The sequence below is a fragment of the Catharus ustulatus genome, chromosome 4, assembly GCF_009819885.2.
Source record: "Catharus ustulatus isolate bCatUst1 chromosome 4, bCatUst1.pri.v2, whole genome shotgun sequence".
Classification (NCBI taxonomy): Eukaryota; Metazoa; Chordata; class Aves; order Passeriformes; family Turdidae; genus Catharus; species Catharus ustulatus.
The window spans coordinates 38,687,481-38,709,892 of NC_046224.1; the positions used below are offsets into that span (position 1 = coordinate 38,687,481).

General features: G+C 38.1%; 1 protein-coding gene across 10 annotated transcripts in view; it reads left to right on the top strand.

Annotated features, from left to right (window-relative positions):
* Positions 1 to 22,412, top strand: part of ANKS1B (ankyrin repeat and sterile alpha motif domain containing 1B) — a 536,016-nt gene that overhangs the window by 352,907 nt on the left and 160,697 nt on the right. For all 10 annotated transcript variants that reach the window (XM_033058235.2, XM_033058234.2, XM_033058231.2 and 7 more), the window contains one exon: positions 17,630 to 17,728. In XM_033058235.2, the coding sequence (XP_032914126.1) occupies positions 17,630 to 17,728 (99 nt within the window). The remainder of the gene's footprint in view (positions 1 to 17,629; positions 17,729 to 22,412) is intronic.

Genomic DNA, 22,412 nt, shown 5'->3' on the forward strand with positions numbered 1-22,412 from the left:
AAGTCAGCTCCAAAAATTGCCTGTGCTTCTCATGGGTCAAAGAACAAGCTCAGTTGTAAAGTTTGATGTTCTAGACTTTACATGGGACAAAAGATACATTGTTAAATCTGCTGAAAGTAAGGTAAAGGCCCGGTGTAGGCAAAGCAAGCTGCTGTGTCTAAACTATTATTTTATTCCACATATACATAATCTGTTGAATCAACAGAAAGTTTTGTTCATTGTAAGTACACGGTTGCACAATGAAATTCACACCTGGTCTCTGGTCTTGTTCTTAGCCCAGTCTGGATGGAAATATATTTTCACTAAAACAAGAAATACAAATGCCCCTTCAATCTCTAAATAATTTACTTCCGTAGTCTTTAAAACACTACATTAAACATTTCAAACATTTTATCCACTATGGAACATGTTCTATTCTGTATAATTTCCATTAAACTCCAATTTTTGTGCATGTGGGATAAAACAGCAGTACACTGTATTTGCTTTAGTGGCTAATACTGATGAAACTAAGGGCATATGCACTTGTTGCAAATGCAACCCTTGACTTAGCTCATGCAACCCTTGACTTACCTGAAACCTCATATTTCAGATGTTTATTGCTCTTATCTTGCACAATATTTTATTGAATTATTTGGAATTGAATGCTTTATTAACATTATTGATGGAAAAACAAGGTGTACCGTACCTGCTCTAGATTTGTGTTGAAAGTCTTTGATTAGATAATAATTATTTGAATTTTTTTGATCCAGATGGAATTTTTGACATATAAAAGCCAAAGTATTTGTCCAGGTGACAGAAGGGGAGGGTTAAGATTACTGTAAATAGAAGTGAATAAATATTAAAAACTAGACTACCATGAATAAAAATACATGGGGTAAATACCTATCAAATGACCTTCCAATATAAATCTCAAATAGCATTTCCTCTGAATGCTTACTTAGCATCCAAAAATTAGCAAAGAGTGGCCCCTCTGTGAACTATCCCCCTCTGCAGTCAGAAAGAAGGGAAAAAAACCTGTATGTTATTCACTGGTATCTTACAGCTTACACTAAGAAAAGTATGTTATTTGTTCCAGCTGGTTATAGCTCTTAAATCTCTGCAATGATTGATAGCTTCTGTTCTTCAGAACTATTCAGAACTATTTCTCAGCTTTCTCACTTTTTGAGATGTGCTCTCTCCAAACGGCTTCCCTTTTAATCACAAAGAAAGGCCAGCTCTTGAAGTAAGTTAAGATGGCGTTTAAAAAGAAATAGCTGTTCTTAGCTGCTATGCTGCATTAGGATAAAAGGTTGCACAACTGAGTTGTTTTTTAGCCTTGATCCATTTTTAAATATAGTATGAATTTTATAGCCCTGTTAGCTTCTCTGAGCTCCCTAGGTATCCCTCTTGTTGCCAGACAGGAATTACAAATTGACAATGAAAGTTATTTTGTTTTCCATCTCCCTTGGAATTTGGAAATGTGTCTAGTCTGTCCATGAGCTTTTTGTTTCCTGACATTCTGATTTTTAAGTACTTTTTCTATTGCCGTAGAAATAGTAGATCTTTGGTTTCTGCTCAAAAAAAAACTTTATGAAGCAAGAGTATTATACCGAAGAACCAACATACCAAGAAATCTATGATTCTCAGTAATATCAAGCTTTTTGTCAGAAAATTCTGCTCTCACTGCTTGTATGGTTGATTTCCTTCTATCTCTTAACTTTGCTTCAAATATATGTTTGTTTAAAAAGCATTCTGATTTCCCTTATTCTTCAAAAATAAGAAATGGAGACTCAGGGGAAAAGAGAGTAAAGAGAACACTTGCTAGGACATGCAGAAGCAGGCTGGTCCATGGAGAATCCATGGGACAATATATCTAAGGGTCTTCTCCGAGGTCAGCTTTTGATTTGGATTATGAGTTTGGAAAAATGCATTTCTATTCCCATATCTGTCTGGGGGAAATTACATAACTTTGCTGGCCTACATATAGGAAGCCAGGAGAGGATCCTGTGATAGAAATATCTGTGTATTTTGAGCTGTCTAGTGGACAATTACCTGCTTGTATCTAACTTTTGACATCTAGATTTTTAAGTACCTTTAGTTGGGAAGAACACTTTCTCAGGAGGGAGTCAGAGGTAGCCAGATTATTTGAGTAATCTCACTGAGCAACTTCAATACAGTTCTGAATTAAGTCAGTGGCAAGGATTGGACTTAAGCTCAAAATAGTGCAGACTAGCAAAACAAGTATTTCATAGTTAATTTAATATTTTTTCTCTGCATGATCTTCCTAAATGTAATTTATTATTATTTTAATCTTTAAGTCCATAAATATTTTATTCCATAAACCAAACTCATGGAAGAAACAGTTTCTTAACATCCCTCTTAACGCTCTTAACAACTCCCCTGCAGCTGCCTGGGTACCACTCTTCCTTTCTGTTTATCTCTGAGGTTCTCTGTGTCTGACCCTTCCCCCCAACATTTGTTTGGTTTCTGAGATTTCTTTCTGCTTCACCATTCCTGCAGGCTGGACTCTTCTTGTGCTGCCCATGTCCTCCTTTTCTCAATTTTCTCTCTCCTAAGTAGAAAGTACCATATGTCTTCTTTGGTTCTCCAAATCAAGGGAGGGAGGGAGCAAGGGCAGGAGCAAGGGAGGAAGAGAAGATGGGAAGGAGAGGAAAAAAGGGGATGAAATAACCAAAGAGGGAGACAGAGGATGTCTGCTTCACATCCATGTTCTTTTACTGACTAAAACAATTTTACTTGATTTGAAAAGCAGTGGGACATTTAACCAGATGGTTTTCACGATGATGTTCTTGTCACTCACACCTCAAACCCAATAGAGTTGGTGCTGTGTGAAAACTGGCTTCCTTGTCTGGGCTTAAGATGACTTCTTGCAGAGAACTGGCCATGCTTTCCAGCATGATCTGTAGTTCCATGTTATTCAGATTTTTCCATTGTCCGGGGTATCTCAGGCTTCTTATTTACCTGGACAACTAGCTACAAATTGTGACAAGCTTGTCTGATAAAACTGTGGCACTCAAAATCCTTTAATACACAGGGCAAAGGGTGGGAACAGATTTTGATTTGCTGAAGTGTGAGTGCTCGCAGCTAAAACTGAATATAACTACAGTTTTCCCTTGAATACGTATGTAGATAGATACTAAGTATTTACTGAAATGGAAGAAAGCAATCCCTGCATTTATCCATTGAGAACTAATATATTGTATTTTTAAAAAAAATTCCAACCCTGATTTGTTCTACTTTAATTCCTTATCTGTATAATGGGTATTAAAATGCCACCTTGCTTTGATGGAGTCTTATAAAATACATTAATTCGTTGTTTGGAGCTGTCTAATACTAATTCAGTGAATGTCTAAAAAAAGTCTGATGAAAGTGAGTCATTCTTACTTGTGAGGTCTTCAATGGGAAACTATATATAAGACATGGACCCACACAGAGAATGATAAAGGATAAAAAAAGAATTATTAGCTGCCTTATTTTCCAATCTATCCTCCTGTACTGAATTCTTAGATTATTCAGAAATATAATTATAGCATGTGTTTGTTTCCAGGTGGGATATGTAACCTGGGGCAAAGGGTAGTTAGCCATTGTAGAACAATCTGCAGTCTGGTATTTTGTAGCTTCATGACATTCCTGTTATGTGTAGTGGGGATTAGTAACTCCTGTTTTGTCTGTTTTATTCATTGCAGTGACTGTTCCTTTTAGGAAGGTGTACTGAAATCTAGAAATTATATCAACTGCAGCCAGAGTCTGCCACAATCTTTTCTCACCAGATCAGGAGCACACTGTTGTATTGTGAAATTTGTTGATAGCACTGGTCTGTTTGGAACAAATATTGGAGGTGTGAGGGACAAGAGAAACTCACAAATGTCCACCGAACTATTAGGATCAGGTTTTTTACTGCAAAGAAAAATTAAACTAGAAAAAGCAAGCTCATGGAGCAATGTATAAAGTGTCAGTAAACCACTTGTCTTGAGTAAGGGTAGTAGGACGCTCCAAAGGATCCCTGTTAGTTGTTAGTTGCAGTGTCCTTGTATAGAAAGGGATTGGTGGAATCACTCATCACAGTAGCATCAGGAAGAAGAGTGCCAGAACAGGTGGACTGGCTTGCATGAAGGTTTCCTTGTGACTGAGGGAATGAGGTTCTAGAGTGCCAGATTAATGGGCTTTGACAGCAGATACCCCAACACCTTGAAAATCAGCAATGTTGCAGAATCCTTCCATAGGTGTTTCTCAGCTAGATTAGTCTGTGTACAGTTAACATTATCCTAAGGGTATATCAAGCTGTCCCTTCATTAGTTTTGAACACTAATTATTAATTAATTAGTTAATTCAGATTTTAAAGAAAATGCAGTATGTCATGAAAAGAATAATAAGCCTCTTGGACAAAAAGCAGAAGTTTACTTTTATAGAAAAGACTCTTGAAGACAAATGCAGCTTGCTAGTCAGGATGGACAGTTCAGAGGACTGTATCAGGATGCTAGGACTTTGTGTGTGAGACCAATACATGACTGTTTCACAGCCAGTACTTGCTTGGGCTGAACACAAGTTACATAGTTCATTTCTCTGAACATGCTTCTTCAGATGGGTGGATTGAGTTTTTTTCCTTATATTTACTGGCAATAAAGAGATTATGCCTGCCATTAGATATGCAACTAATTTATGGACTGGTGTAAAAATTACATCTTGTGTATTTGTAACTCCTAACTACTTAGGTATTGGTAGAAAACACAGAACTGTGGTAGTCTAATTACAGTAATTTCACAATTATAAGCCTCACCATTTTGACTAAAATTTTGGTCTGAACCCAAAGTGCGGCTTATAATCAGGTGCGGCTTATCTATGGACAAAGAACAAAAAGTTGCTGCTTTAGTTTGGAGGACAGGTGTCTGCTGAGAAAGGCAGGAACTTCTCTTTGAAATGGAGAATGTAAACCGTCCCTCCAAATTATTATAATTTTGAAATCAAGGGGCTTTCAGGCAAAAATATGGGAATTAGGAATAACAGTTCTTTTCTAGGGAAATTAAAATAGAAATACAGTACTAGAAAGAAACAAACTCCAAACCCTGACAAAGTCAGAGTACAACCTGACACCCTGTCAGGCAGGGTGTTGGCAGCAGTCCCATTAAATGGTGGCTGCATCCTCCTGCAGTGACAGATGTGGCTTAGTTGGAGCAGTGCTCCTGCAGAAGGTGCAGTTTCCCTCCGGAGGTCCAGTAGTGATGTGGAGAAATCTGTTTTCCTCTGGAGTCCAGTGGAGAAAGGGGCTCCCTTAGTGTCCCAAAACCTCTTTTTTTATCTTGCTAAGAAATGTTGGGCTCTTCCCCCTGGCTGGAGCAACTTCCAATGGGATGAAGTAATTTTATCAGTCCCACAGTGGGACTCAATGGGCCATTAGCAGAAAATGACTGGCTGGAGGAAGGATGGGTTGTGAAAAGATAAAGAACAATGCCCTGCCTGGTTTCAATGGATGGCCCATTTGCAGAATATCTGCCGTTGAGATAAGGATCACTGCCCTCACCCTCAACAGATGGTGATAGAATAGATACCTTTTATCACACTCTGTGTTGTAACCTGTGGCTTATAATCAGGTGCAACTTATGTATGGACAAAGAACAAAAACTTGCTGAAACCCAGATGGGCAGCTTCTACTCAGTGCGGCTTATAATCGTGAAATTACTGTACTGCTTTTTTGTTGTATCTGAGGTAAACAATACAAAAACATTTGCGAAAGAGTGAATATACATAAATAAAGCAAAGGGTGTGTACAGAAAGGAAGGTCACAATATTAGAACTGTTTCTTAAAATATGTGGACTGGGAATGAGTTGCACAGGATAAAAGAAACAGATATGAAGGAAAAAAAGCAGACAGAAAATAGGTAATTTGCTATCTGGCTTACCCAATCAGAAATCTGATTTTGTATTTGTTTAGTTTTTGGATGTGCTTGTTTATTTTTAGGTTTTGGAATTGTAAATGTTACTGTTCAATGGCAAGATACTTAAAATTTGTGGGAAAACTATTTTGAAGCCTGTGGTAGTTTAATATTTTATATGAGATCCAGTGAACAGCTACAAAGTGGTAGCCATTTATTTTTTAATAAGGTTCTGGGTGACAGTTACTGCATTATCCATTATGTAGCTAGACTATGCTACGTGAAATGATACCCAGTAATATTAGAAATTTGTTGTTAGGAATTGAAAAATAAATACTAAGAATTGTAGTTAATGGCTCCAGAGTGCACTTCTTACATATCAGTGGCTACCCAGTTGTTTTCCAAAATGGAGCCTTTTCTGTTTAGATAAAGTTAGCATAAATTGAATGTGTTTCTCTCATCCTTTGGGCTCATTCATCGAGTTTTGAGCAACACGAAAATTATCCCTACCCATGACAGGAGCGAGATTATGTTTGAAGATTCTTTCTGACCTAAACCAGTCTGCGATTGTCTCTGTGAAATAATTTATTTTGGAAAAGACTCTTAAGATCATCAGGTATGAGCATTACCCCAGCACTTCCAAGTCCACTGCTAAATGATGTTCCTAAGTGCCACATCCATGTGTCTTCTAAATACCTCCAGGGTTTGTGACTCAACCACTTCCTTGAGCACTTTGTTCCAATGCTTGATGACCCTTTCAATGAAGGAATTTTTCTTCACATAAAATCTAAACCTCCCCTGGTGCAAACTGAGGCCATTTCCTCTTGTCCCTTGCTTGTAACACAAGAGAAGAAACTGAGTTTCACCAGGCTACAGCCTCCTTTCAGGTGGTTGTAGAAAGCAATAATGTCCCCCCTGAGCAACCTTCTTTCCAGGCTGAACACCCCCAGGTGCCTCAGCTGCTCCTCATCAGACTTGGGCTCCAGACCCTTCCCCAGCTCCCTTGCCCTTCTCTGTCAAACTCCAGCACCTCAGTGTCTTTGCTGTAGTGAAGGGCCCAGAACTGGATGCAGGATTTGAGGTGTGGCCTCACCAGTGCCAAGGACAGGGGAATGATTCCAAATATCCTTTCTTCCATGATCCCTAGGAGTTTGGATCTGCCATCATAACACAGTATGGAAGGGCGTGCTTTTGCTTCTATTCTTGTGGAGTATGTCTTCCCAAAGTTAGTTTGTAAGAAACATAGTCTGGGTTTCTGTCACCTCTGCAACACATTAAAAAAAAAAAAGAAACAGAGCTTTGCAGTGCAGGCATGTTCTGCTGCAGTGTAAAAATGACATAGTAAATCAGTCTCCTCCAAATGCTAAAGAGCTGCTGGATCTCATGTATCCATTCAAATTTATGGTAGATTTTTATTTAGGAAAATCAGGTCTTCTTCTGCTGGGTATATATATATATATATGTCCCTCAGTCTCTGGTGTAGCTAAATGCCCATGTGCTAAATTTTAAATTAGCCCAAAGATGAGAGTGGAAAAAATACATAAGTTATTGATATATTTTCCTTTTTTGAGCATTTATGGCCAATAGCAGAAACACTGAACCAATGAGTTAGGGAGACCTTTGATCTCACCTAGTGTGGTCATCCTGATGCTTCTGAACTGCAGGCTCAATTCAGATTCCCTGAAATCCCTGTTTCTGAGAAGCAGGGTCTGCGTGGTGCTGAGCATAGGCTTCATGGTGCAAACCAGTCATTCCTGAAGTCACTGCATGGCTGGTGAGGCGCATCCTATGCCCCATGCACAGGATGACCAGCTAATCAACGCTCCTTGGTGGGAACACTGCCATGCCTCTCCCAAATGGTTCCTGGAGAACAATAGCTCTGTGTGGTGACACAGAGCACATGGGATGGCATCACAGCGATCCGCTGGTTGCCGTGGTGACGGGAGTGGGCCCGCAAAGCCAGCCTCCTGGCTGCTGAGTTGGAAGGGATAAGAAAAACACAGCCCACTTCCCATGTGAAATGAATTACAAGAACAAGCAAAGGAAGAAAAGAAAAATGTCAACCCTTAATCAAATGTTCTCTTATTTTTAGAAAGGATTTGAAGAAAATGGAGACCATCTCTGCTTACCTCTTGGGCCTCAGGGATTTGGCTAGTAATATCTCTGTACATACTGTGGTAATAAATCACTGAGATTTTTATAAGAAAAATCACATGTAAAAGATATCTGTGTGCAGTGGGAGATGACAAAACCTTGTTCAATCCTCCTGTCCTTTGTGCTTTCCTTAGCAAACAAAATCTTTAAGAATATGTTAAAATGATTCTCAATATAACAATTATATTTGGCAGGCAAACAAAATACCCTGATTTTTAGCCAGAGAAAGGTAGTATATTCCAGTTTCTTATTATCTCACAATATCTCTGATCTTCTACTCTTGCTGCACAGCTGCATATCAGAAGCAGCATGGTGGACTGTGAAATACATTTAAACATAGCAAATCAGTGGTGTGTAGAAAGCACCATTCATTTACCAGCATTTTTAATTTTTGGGAGCTGCTTTGTATTTTATTGTTTTTAGTAATATTAAACAAACCAGCAGTATTACTCAACCTAACAACCTCTGGTTGCTAGTAGCTAGGTCCTGAAAATGGTTTGGGCCCCTGACAGTTAGGAAGTGCCTTCATTTTGCAGCACACAGGGTGAACTAAAAAAACAGCCGAGTGAGGTCTCCAAGACCACAATAAAAAAACAGTGAGTTGCAGCAATTTGTGAGCATCATGATTTTTGACTGTAGAGTTCCTGTTTCTGAGAGCAGGATGTCTACTGCTGAATTAGGCAAACAAGACCCTGCATAACTTAGCAGGAAGAGAAAGGCAAGTAGAAAAAGGTTGTGCAATGCTAAGCAGAGGAAGCCGGTGAGAGGCTTCAAAGCAGGAGTTGTATCTGAAAGTTTTGTCATCCCTGCATTAGACATTATTTGGAGGCTGGATTTTCTATCCTACTCCCTGGATCTTGACAAGTGAATCAACCCTTTGGGTAAGGACACCTGCTTCACTGGTCTTTCAAATTGAAACACAAGCATGAAAGAAAACCTTTAATTTTTAGCTTTTGTTCAATTTTTTTTTTTTTGGCAGTTACTAGATATAAACCAGGAACATTTCTAGAAACAGCATAAGGAGATTGATTTACCACAACCAGCTGTCACTAGTCTAAGGATAATATTCTTTCTGGCTTACTGACTAAACCTCCCAGCAATTTAGTTTCTGCAGGACCAATGAGCAATTCCTCCTCAGCCCCAGAGTTCCCTTTCCTAATAGCTGTTTTTAGGAAATTTGAGTATGAGAAAGATGGGTAGACCTATCTCCCACCTTCAGCATGAATCCTCTATTCTAACAGGTGGACTGCTCTATGAGAAAGAAAGGCAAAGAAAGAGCAGCAGCCAGTTCATGTCATGCTCCTGTTTCTGCCTTGGGCATGCTCTGAGACTTCCTACTGGATCAGGTCCTGATGGCATTTCAGAGGAAGGCCTACTTTCTAGGCTCCCACAAAGGACTGATGTGGTTTCCTAGCTGCTCTGTCTGCTCTGAACTGGGAGCTTGAACACCAGGCAAAGCCACCAGTGTGAGCAGGGTTCAGTTGCAGGCAGGAGGTGAAGCAAGTGCTTGAAGATGTCAATCATAACTTCAGGGTGTAAGTGTGTGTGAGAGCTTATGTACTTTGCTGGGCATGTTTTCCTTGCTGCTATTTGACAGGCCCCTTCTGGGAATAACCTATTTTTAAGGTGTGGATCCTGCCCAGAATTTTATTATCTTTGACTCTGCATTTTGTGCTCTCTGGGATGATTTGGATGACTCACATTTTAAAACATGTGACTTCAGTTGATAAAAATATGGGGAAGGAAACACTTGTGTAGGACACTCTGAGAGGTGAACTGAGTTTTTATATTTCATAGAGTAATAGAATTATAGAATTATAAAAGAGATTGGGTTAGAAGGGACCTGAAAGATCACATAGTTCTTCTCCAGGCTGAACAACCCTGACTCTCTTAGCCTACTTTAATAGAAGAGATATTCCAGCCCTGTGATCATATTCATGACCCTCCTCTGAACTAGAGGTCTGTGTCATTCTTGTTTGAATTCTTGTGCTGAGGGCTTCAGAGCTCTATGCAACACTCCAGGTGCTGTCTCACAACAGCAGAGTAGAAGGACAGAATCAGCTCCCTTGACCTTATGGCCACAATTATTTTGATTCAGCTCAGGATGGGGCTGATGGCTGGCTTTATGGGCTGTGAGTGCACATTGCCCAGTCGTGTCAACCAAACCCTTCTCTTCAGGGCTGCTCTCAATCCAATCTCTGCCCTGCCTGTATTTGTGCTTGGGATTTCCCTGCACTGCGTTCAGACCCTTGGCCTTGTTGAACTTCATGAGGTTCGCATGAGCACACCTCCCAAGCCTGTGAAGGTTGCTCTGGATGGCATCCCTTTCCTCAGTATCAACTGAGCAGTTGACAAATTTGCCGAGCGTGCACTCAATCCTGCTGTCCATGGTGCTGACAAAGATCTTAAACAGTGCCAGTTCCTGAGAACACCACTCGTCCCTGCTCTGTCCTTGGACATTGAGCCATTGACCAAAACTCTTTGAATGCAACTATCCAACCAATTCTTTACCCACCAAGACACACATCTGTCAAGTCCATGCTTCCTCTGCTTAGAGACAAAGATGTTGTGTGGGACAGTGTCAAATGCTTTGCAAAATCCATGTAGAGGACATCCATTATCCACCAGTGTTGTAACCACATTGCACAAGCTGCCAAATTTGTCAGGGTCAATTTGCTCTCAATGAAGGCATGTTGGCTGGCAGCAATCACCACCAAATCTTATTACAAAATTTTATTACTTTGTTATTTTATTATCACCTTCTTATTTATTACACTACCACCAGTGTTAACTGGTTAAAACTCCATGTTACATGCAGAGTAGGTATTCAACATTTTTGGTAAATCCTTTGCCCCTTCCTGCACTCCACAGTCTTATGCACTTATTGGAGAAAGAAATATTTTTTTGAGACTTCTAAAGTCTGTTAATTAGCTCACAGTAATATTGATTTTTTTAAGTGGGTCCTTTGAGAAATTTAGCATCCAAGCTAAGCAGCATTTATAGCAAGTAATCTGAATAATGGTACAATAAAGACTCTCTGGAATTTTCATTACTCAAATGAAGTGAAATTATCTTCACAATATACATTCAAGACATTAAGATGTAATTTATGTAAGTATTAATAATTATATTATTGAATTGTTATGACTAAATAGTTAGACAGAGTTGGGTCCACAGCATTAGTAATTAAGTGGGCCAAGTGTGACATCAGAAGTAATTTTTTCAATTGCCACCTTATCTGTGCAGCTAATTTTCTTGTGACAATTGTGTTGGTTGTAATGAATCAGTGCTACAAGAAGAAAAGATAAAAATAGCAGAAATTCCTCCTACAAGGATCCTTGTCCCAGCTATCCATGTTGTTTAATTACCACTACACTTTAATTAACTATTCCTGTTGTGTGAAAGGTCTGTGACTATATGATCATCTGAATGTCAATGTTTGAAAAGCTTTTGATGGCACTGGTTGCTTCAGGTTCATTTCTAGAAAAGCTGAATGTGAACCAGAGAGAGATCTTTAAAGCTTAAGTCATATGGGCTTCAAGTCTGTAGGGACTCCTTTTTAAATTGGCCCTTCTCACATCACCACTTTTTATGCAAGTTGCAAATTTGTACACAGAAATACTATCACCTTGCCCTTATCTATGAGTGAAATGACCTTTTTTTAGTCAGAAATTCAGTAGTAGTTTGTTATTACTTCTAAATGGCACTGACATGGAAAACTGTCCTTCAGTTTTCTCTGGTTTTGTGGACTTTTTAATTGCTAAGTCATAAATGTAAAGAAAAAAAAAAAGGGAATAGAGCAAAGTGAGGATTGAGAATGAGTGTCAGTAATTTTACAGCAAATTAATTTTGGATGAATGTTATCAAATTATTATTTTGCAGCCTGCTTGGTCCTTTCTTCATAACATATTTTATCAATTTCTTTCTCCCAAGACAAAACTCCATGCTTCTGCAGCGGATTTTCTACAAAATCTTGTCAGGTTTTTAGATAAAATAATATCTGCAGTATCTTAAGGAATCTGTTAAGTCTTTCTGACCTGAAAGTACAAGTTGGGCATTTAACTCAGTAATCATTCTTATAGATCTTGTTTTCATAGTAAGAGTGGAAATACTAGTGAGAGGCAACCTTTTCACTTATAATGAAGCTTGTTGAATTCTGGTCATTTGCCAGTTCTTGTTTGGAAATTAAATATATGACACATTGCCTGAAATTTTTGGACTAATAAGAAGTAATGCTCTTTACTGAAAGCTACATTTCTCTAGTCCTTTTTTGAATGTTTCTAAGAAATAAATTTTTTTTTCTTGTGGGGAAACTGTGAAAAAACCTTTTGGCATATGATTCAGACTATGAAAAAGGAAAGTCTTGATTATTCAGTGTGTTCTTAATTACATTGTGAGATGTTTTTCATTTGTTCCCAGCCAGAGGACAGTTTAGATCTCCACTATTTCAAGAGAATACAGTTTGGAAGGCTATTAGAGTTAGGTGGGTGAGAAACAAAGCAATTCTGACTGAGGAGACTTGTTTAAGTGAGCTGTTGAGGATGTGCTTTGGTAACAGTCCTCATTCCCATTGGCACCAGATATCTACTCCCTTCCTCACCAGTTATGCATTTGGGATTGGCAGAAGGTAAGAAAGAATAGTGCTCTTTGGTGCTGTTGATCTCGGTTTTCTCTCTCTGACTTCAGTCTCCAACCTGTGTAATGGAAGAGCATCTCCATCTGTTCCTGCCCTGTTCCCACCTCTCCTATCTGAGTGAGGAATAATGATACTCTTGGATACTGCAGCTAAAGGTACTACCCAGCAGATTTTCTTTTCTGTGCCAGGCCATATGTCCAGCAGCTTTGTAAGCTGAAGTTAGAGGCCTGTTGCCCAGCTCCACTGAAATCCCCCAGTTGTGCTCCTGCAGTGCCAGCTCTCAGTCCGTCACAGTGAGGCTCAGTGCAGTTTCCCTTTGAAAGGGACATTGGCAACGCACGTCAAACACCCACCAAACCTTGTCTGTCATATGCATACACCATGATCCTACCCACTGCTGTGTGCTGGGTGCCACCTGTACCAGCTCCTCAGAGTCTTCTGATCTCATTATATTGACGATGCATCAGATTACTACATGGACAGCTGGGAGGGGGCAAAGGAGAGTGTAAAGTGCTCCCTTCACATTGGGAGTGATGCAAGCACTTCTGCTACCCATCAACCCTGTACTTAAATCAGAAGTCATCCTTCCTTTCCCACACCAATCATGTTCTTTGTCAAACCAGTTTCCAGTACATGAGAAACAAATCTTTACCAGAAGTTGTTGTTACCTCCAGTAGTACTTGGTATTTCCAGCCAACCTTGGTCTCAATAATGGCTGCACAGCAAATGACTTTGAATCAATCTGTTGAGCAGTAGCTCCTACACAGCTTTAGGTACCAGATATACTACTTTTCCTCCTTTGTTGTCACAGATGAACACCAAAAGAACTGGTTAAGTTGGCATAGCCAGCCTAAAGTCAAAAGTTCCCCAAATCTTCTATTACTTGTGTAAGTCTTTTTCCTTTGCAGGGGAGAAAGAAAGCTTTAAATTCAAAGTCAATTTGTTCTTTCTCTTTTTTTCAGTCAGCTTTTTTGTTCCCCACAGCTCATCTCTTCCAATTTCAGTGGCTGAATTTCCAGAAAAGTCTAGTGATACATCTGCCAGCTATTTTAAAGCTTCTGTACCATTTTACTTAGGTGACAGAACCAGACGTTAGAATTTTTCATGATAGTTCTCCAGCACAGAAAATATGCGAAGCAAAATTAAAAATATAGGTACAAAAGGAGGTATGTGAAACATGCAGTCATGCCTGCCATTCCAATATGTTCTTCAATGACTGTATTTTATTATCTTCAGGGACAAATCTTCAGAGTTCTTTTGTTCCTGCAGAAGGTAGAATGATTAGGTCTAATCCAGAATTTTTGGGAAAGGCTCTGTTTAGGTGGAGAATGCCGGAGGTGATATTGTTTTGAATAACTCAAATAAATGCCGGTGACATCTTTATGTCAAAACATACCATTATGCATTTTGTTCTGAACTAATTTATAGGAAATATCTTAGAATTTGGCAAAATTTCTGGGTTTTTAAAATTCTGTTGTTTTTCATAGGCCTCTAGTCTCCCACATGCAGTTTTTCCTTCATTCTTGAGCCCAACTGTTCTGTGAAACTACTGCCTTCTTGCTCAGGAGATTAGCTTCCTGTGTGTGATTGCAGGGGAAAAGATGGGAGTTGTGCAGAACCACACATCTGGGGCATGAAGGGTTTCAGATACACTCTTTCCTAACTGAAACTTCAAAAGCAGGATCTTTCCAGTTCATAAGACTATTGTTCATTAATAAGGCAGGAATTCCAACACTGTAACCTAAAGTGATAGAGATCTGAATCTGTCCTTGTATAAGCAATTTTCATGTGTTTTTATGGATTTAATTTCAAGAAGTTTTCCTTCCAACTAAGCTTTCCCATAGACTTAAGAAACTACAATATCACAAAGCCTCTTATGTTTTCGTTACAGAAAGTATAATAAGCTCAATAGAGATTGCTTTCCCGTATTTCCTGTTATAAGAACCTGCTTTGCACATAAGCATATAAAAGTTAAATCTTTGGACTCAAATTCTCTAGGTGTCTACTAGGATAATTTCTTTTTGGTGAATATTTCAACTAATGTAGCTCAATTATTTTTAAGGATGAAATAATGTGGCAAGACAGTTTTGTATTCATATTCATTTTAATTACATTTACCATGTAATCTCTGTAAAGTTAATTGAGGTTACGTTTGGTCCAGCTTATAACAGATGGAAGCTAAGAGCAGAGAGAGAATTCCTCCCCTTGTAGCTACTCTGCTGCAGAAGGAAGTTACGTTTTCTTCACTCTTAATGTAGGAACCTTTGGAAAGAGACTGGAGGAGCATGAGAGGAATAATCAGATTTAAAAAATCAGGAAATAGGATAAGGGGGCAATGTGAGCAGATACTGGGGAGATAAGACTGTGAGGGATAGGCTGTTTCTTTCTCTTCACAGGTATTTCTGCAAATCAAACAGCAGCTTTCTACTACTATGAGTTTATTCCTTTATGCTAAGCAGTAGTGGATTATACTGAGTATCTAAATTTTCCTGGTTTGCTCTTGTGGAAAGATGAAAAGTTGTTTTATCTCCATGGCAGAAGACAATAAAATCAGTTTTACAGGAGGGATGAGCGTCTGCTACTGTTGACACTTAATGTTTACACAGCAAAGCTGTTAAACCTGAGCACATTCAAAGACAAGGTTGTTGCCTTATTAAACTGGGAATGAGGAGGCAACATGAATTCCAGGCTTTCCTGAGCTTTAAATATTTACTTTTGTAACCTTGACATACTTTACAAAAATACATTAAATAATACATAAGGAAAAAACAATGGCAAAGCATTAATAAAATAATGCTTTCTCTGTGATGCAGCAACTATGTGCAAATATTTTTCCTGTGCCTGTTAGTTTAATTGAGTTTTAAACATTGCAATATTTGAAGCTGTATGCCAAGGTTACTGGCACCAGTAAACAGTGATGAGTACACCGTGGTTGTGTGTAAACATCATGCCATAATGAAGGTGAAATCTAAAAAAACAGTTAAATGAAGTGAAAGCAGTAGCTGCAAACAGAATAGATGCATTTATTGAAATGAATGGAAATGTATAGCCTTTGTTTTGGACTGGATCCTCAGTTGGCTCAGTTTCCTTAAATCCATTTATGCTAGCTATTTCCAGCTGCTGGAGAATCCAGTCCAAAATTGAAGGCTTTTTTCAAGAGTTTTTCCTGTCAGTTTACAGCCTCCTCTTGGTTATGTAAAAAACAAAGGCAGGAAGAGGAAATTGTAATTTTTATGTGTTTACCAGGGAGATGAAGGGGGTATTACCCCCACCTAATCATTATCAATGTTTGCACAGCCCGTACTGCATGCATTCTTATACGGTGATGTACTTAAACTGGCATCATTGCACAGCTTGTCCTTGTCGAGCAGATTTCTGCCTGCCCTATTCTGAATACTGCACACAGATTGTTTCAGGGTATGATTTGCAGAATTGTAGTCTTAAATCATACTACTTGCTATAAAATACAATTTAAAATGTAATAGCTTTGTAAGGTTTCCTTGATTCCCTTAAAAAGCCATCACCTAGATTTTGCAGGGTATTCTGTGGAGCATCACTTGGGAGTCCTCAGGGGTACACCTGTAAACTAATCAGTCCATCTGAAAAGACTGAAGATTTAGCAGCTGAACAGAGTGAAGTCTTCTGTATTCCAGGGTGATTTTTGAAAGAAATCCATGCTGCTTAAGGACAGGAGGTTTTATATTCAGAAAGAAGTCATAGCCTCTATTAAGCCCTGACTCAGCAAAGCATTTAAGCATGTTCTGTTATGTGCCTATTTGCTTTTCATTTTGCCGCTGCTTAAGAGCTGTGCTAAGTCAGAAGCAGCAAGCCAAATGCAAAGGTAGAGGTGAAGTTTTCTTGGATTTGCTCACATGAATCCTATTTCATGATCAAATTAAATGAGTACAAGTAAGAATTCTTGCTTCTAGGCAATTAGTGTCATGAGACTCCAACACGACTATGAGATCAGGACAGATCATCTGTTTTTTCAGGTTTTATTTTCAATTGTAATAGAAACTTTTTATAAATAAAATGTATTTTTAAAATACTGTTTTTCTCTGAAATTATGAGATCAAAAAAGAATACAAGATTGGCAGAAATCCTGACTTGATTCCTGTTTGCAATTCCTCTTTTGAGCCACAATCATGCCTCCAATGATTCCTCCAATAGTCACTGCCAGCTCTTTAGATCATTGGCCTTCAAATGCTGAACTTACCAGGTGGTGTCAAACTCCTTGAATTTAGGAATTGTATTGTCCTGTTTGTGTAACTCCTACTGCTAGCAGCTCCTAAGAAGAGATGCTTGAATTGTGGAGGTTTATTTCATGAACTTTTCTGGGAAATTATTTTGTGTATTATTTGAACAGATGGTCTTTTTCAGCTATTTGAATTTTTGCAACTATTTGACTTGCCCCACGAGCAGGAAGACAAAAGCAGTGACAAGTAGAGTTAGGATTGAACTGGTACAGTTAAATTTAGGGGGATGGGGACTGCATAGTTTGTTGATATCAGTCCCTTTCTTCATCATTTTGCTATCAATGAACTAAATAATTTTTATCCTCATCTTATTCTGTGTTGAATTTTTTTTCAGTCTCAAGAAAAATGAACATCATAAATAGCTAGGTGAGGTAGGAGGTGAATTGAAAAGAGAGTTTCTAAATAATTCTGTAGTCTTGTCCTTGGTTCCAAATGAAAGAGTGTTCACATCTGGTATTTGGCTTGAGTGAGAGCTACAGTTTCTCCGCTAGCAGTGCTGCCAGCAGTAGAGCAATAGTCCCTGGGTTCAAGCATCTTCCACCGTATTTTGTTATCATGAAAATGAATGCAATCATCAGTAATTTATTAGTCTTGTCAGATGCTGTAAGTTAAGCAGTGTTCTCTTTTAAATATGACAGAAGGACCTGTTTCAGGCTATTGAGGGCATCTGTTAAGTTTTTCATTTTTATTCCACCTTTTTTTCTCATTTTTAGGGAAGTAACGTGATGGAGGACCAGGATCTCTTGGAAATAGGAATCCTTAACTCTGGGCACAGACAGAGAATACTCCAAGCAATCCAACTTCTCCCAAAGGTATAGTTTCTGTTATCATACAAGTAAGGGAAATAACCTCTGCAGTAGTCACATTATTTGAAACAATTTTCAAATGGAGATAGATGTAACTCTACTGGTTTTGTAGATATATTTTTTGCATATGCAAATCTGGCATGAAATAATGTCAATGTTGGACTCCCTTTGTAAAGATGTAGTTGACAAAGCAAAGTAAAATCTGTAATTTGACATGATGGATGTTTAGAATGCATTTGAATTACTTTTGGCCTTTCAGCCTATTTATAGACTGCTATTACATATATGTAAATAAGGCTGTCCATGAATCCCAGAATGCCTGCCTTAACATAGTCGTTGCCCTGGAAATACTTTGCCCCTTATATAAGTACTCTTAAAAGCATTGGAGGAAAGATTGTTTTACTAATACTTGCCTTTTGTGTGAGATACAGAGACTTCCTGGAGGTTGCATATTTAATTTTCTGCCATGTATATGAATTTTGCTTCTCAGCAGCAGACAGAAAAACTTGCAGCCATTTTCCCAATCATTTTTAGTGCTAGTCAATTTAAACCCCAAAATTTAAATCAGTGATAGAATATTCTGCATACCAGAATGTATTACTGGAGGCTTCTATTACCATTCCAAAAAAGAGATAGTGAACCTAGCATGGAAAATTACTACTTTAATTTGGAAAAGTTTATAAGGAGAATGAATGATAAATGGCAGACACCAGTAGGGCTCAGAAGGCTGTCACATGAGGTGCTGATACTTTGTGCAAAGTACTAAGGGAGGAATAAAATCAAGTGTAAAGCACACTGAGTGTTCTGGTAGCAGCATGTAGGAAATAATTGAGGTAAATGGAGATTAGTCCACTTGAAGTTCCATATTACTGAAGAATGACAAGAGTTATTAAAGGATTTTTCATTTTAGATCATGAAGGAGGATAATGTTGGAAAAGACTTTTTGATGCATCAAGGCTTCCTGGATGGATGGCTTGTTAAAGAGCACAAGGGTTTCTTTTGTATGGCAAAAACATAAGTTGGGAAGCAATTTCCAGATCTGGGGGTGTTAGTCAAGTCATACATATTTCAATATGAGTCTGTGCAGAGAAGTACCAAAGATCATTAAAAATAATAATTTTCCATATACCATATTAGACAAGTGAGATAAATGGTATAAGAAGTAGGGTATTAAAAGTAGAATTTGATGAATTAAAAAGGATATTAAAGATTTATCTATGAATTTATGATTTTTTTTCACCAATACTATAATTCAAACAAAAATTTTGTAATCTTTAGCTGAGCTCGTAGCTGATGATATAGTTATTCTGTTCTTCATGCTTCTTAGAGAGATCAGCTTTCATGTAGTCTTGTTTACATTCTTCACAATTAGAGAATTGATTGTTAATATATCATCATGTTAGTGCTATCTGCACTCAGTAGCTGGTGTTTATAAAAACATTGTTAATATTGTCTGCTTTTGGAGAGTTTACTAATGCTTAGAGCAGATTCTGTTATAAAAATACAACTGCAGTCCTTTTAGAATCGAGATCTAGAGGTATTCTTGAAACCAGTTGAGAACAGGATGGTTATGCAGTTACTCAGAAGAATTCTGAACCAAAGGCAATTAAATTACACAGGATGACTTGAAGCCTGTTCTGAACAATGGTAAGATAGTTTTTGGCTTCTTCTCTGTTGAGCTAAAAAGGCAGTCCCACATTTTTAACCTGTCTTTGATGCAAGGATATTGCACCAAAACAAAGGTGGTTGCAAGCTGAAGCTGTGCATAATGTTTCTCCACATAAATGACTCAGTAATGTAAGAGAGCTTACATAGTAAAAACACATAATTTCCTATACAAGCTGAATTCTTTTGAAGGCAGGTTATAGACCCCAAAAACTTAGGATCACAGGAAATTTTATCTGATGTAACACACCCTTGTTGTATTCACAACAGCTTGCTAAATACATAAAACACTTTCACATCCTGCAACAAGCCATAGAACATTGCTGTATATTTATTTGTGTGTTGATAAGTTCAGCTCTGTCATCCTGCATTCAAAAAAAGTGCATACCATCTAAATATATTAGGATCTCAAACTGTAATTATTTGAATCTCATTAGATAAAAATTCTGTTAGTTTGTTTATTTGTTTTGAATGTGTACCTCTTTTCTGTTCCTCATTTAATTTAAATCTCAATGACTCCATGTGTTTTTTACTTAATGACATTGCTGAGGATGTATTTTTGGTTTTACTAATAAAGTTTCCTGTCTTGAGGTACTTTTTAGCTCCTATTTTAAGGTGGAAGTTAGGTGCTTTGAAAAACACCTATCAAACAACACTTCCTTAAAGCCCCAGGAAGCACCAAATAAGTTTAGAGGGTAAAAATCAAGCAACAAATACATTGTCAAGGTTTTAAAGTACCTTTGTTAGAAGCTCTTCCTGTTATTCTGATATATATTCATCTCTACAGCCTGGAAATGCAACAGGTATTTAGTAGCTGAGATGTTTTACTCATAATTGCTACCTTCCTAAAGAGTGATGAATTTCTGGATATCAAACACCAGTATCCTGCTTAGGACCCATTCTCAAGAGCTTGAAGTGGTTTTAAATAGGGAAAAATACCCTCATTTTGGCCAAATATAGATTAATCAATCATTGTAGTCTCTTATGCAGTGTTTAACTGGTATAAAAGGGTATGTTTATCTGGATTTCTCAAAATCTCTTCCCGTTATCTTTTCCCATTATATTCTGTATTTGAGAAGAATATTTCATAAGAGGGAAAAATCATGTATTCACCAGTAGATAGGTAGGGTTGAAACCTTTGAGATAGAATGTTTCTTTTTGAAATACTCTTTTTTTGTTTTGGATTAGAGCTTGTAGCTCTAATTCTTGTCTTGTACCAATGTAAGTTATTCAAGTTTCACGTTAATATTAACTAGAGCACTTTACAGCTTATTTTAATAATATAAGACAGTCTGGTGGAAATATAATTTGCAAAATTAATTCTTGAAATGGAAGTATTTAATACATTACATCAATCTTAAAGCAAATTTCATAGCAGAGTTTAATATTGCATTTAAGATTTTTGTATGAAAAAATGAAATCGATAAATGTTTGGAGGAGGATTTTATATGCTTTATTGAAAGGAAGTTCAGATATGTTGAGAAGTGGAGATAACATAAAAAGATACTGAAGCTGCATATACCTTGAGAAAAAAAATAATATGGAGAAAGGAATTGTGTGCAGTGTATGCTTAATTGAATAAGAAAGTAATTATGGTCATGGCATAATACTTTATTCACACTTAAGTCACATAGAAAACCTAAGGAGCATTAGCCAGCTATTTCAGCATCCCAAACCTATGTGCAAATGACTTCTCAGTGGGTTCCTCAAAAGTGTTTTTTTAAAATTACAATTATCCTGGCTTATCTCAGAATTTATCTGAGAAAAAGGATCGGTTCTGTGTGGGATGCACAGTGTATGGCTCCTTCTCCCAGCATATAATGGGAACACATGCTCTCATTTGACAGATGGAAGAAAGATGTTAGCTGAGAGCAGTTTCTCCTGGCTTCAGAGCTATTCTTAAAGCAGCTTGTTCCTTCCTGCATAGAGAGGTCTCAGCACAAAGCAGGTTTGGGAATAGCAGTGGTGTGCAGACAGACAGTCTCTTTTCTTGGGCGCTTTGCAGAACTAGACAAGAAGTAGGATTTGAGAAGGCTATGAGTACATCCTGTCTGCAAGTGGTGTTATAAGAGCGATAAAGTTCTGCTTCCAAAAAGTACTGGACTTATTACTCATATGTAACACTCTTGTGCAAGCATGGTGAGTCTGACATTTAGGAAAACAGAACGACTGTGCATGTGTATTAACTATGCTGTGTATGTAACAGAGAAATATCACATCATGTGTTTGCTGTTGCTGTAGTGCTATTGGCTTAGACACCCTAGAGCTCAGCAAGATGATTTCAATCCTGGTGTTTAATTACGTCCCATTTAGCACTTCCACTCCTAAGACAGTTTCCAAACTAGGAGATGCTGACTGTGACTCCTTGTTTCTGGTCTGCTGGAAGTGAAGATGAAAAATGGGATTTAAATGGGATTCTGTTTTCCCTGCTTCTCATGCCTCTGGGAATTACTTTCCTGGTTTGAAGGGAGGCCACTCACATGCTCACTGCACCACTTGCAAGACCTTTAACCATAAGGATAGAAAAAGACATTAGAATCCAATAAAACACATGAATTTTTCAAGTCTGTAATACAAATGGGTAGTCTGTTATTTAAGCAATGCAGCACAATAGGAATGAATCAGTAGAAGCAGTTAGATACATGCAGGCTATAGTTCAAGGTGTTTTCTTCAGACCAGCTTCAGACTGGTCCCACAGACCAAATGTTCTCTCCAGGCATGTGCTTCAAAACTGCCTGATGAAAGCAGTATCACAAACATTTTCCTTCTTATCTGAGCCTACCAGAGAACCATTCCAGACATAATACACTGACATTTATCTGTATCATGTAGATCACAGTAGCATGCTACTGGTCGTGCCACCATTGCCATACAATATATCTTACTTACCTTCTTGTTTCTTTTATACTTTCTTATTTGTACTTGGCTCCACAACATCTACTGGCTGCTCTGAGAATAGTCAGCAGGCAAGGAAATATGCTGCATGAGAGGAAGTGCTATCCCCGTTTTTCGGTAACCAAGCTAG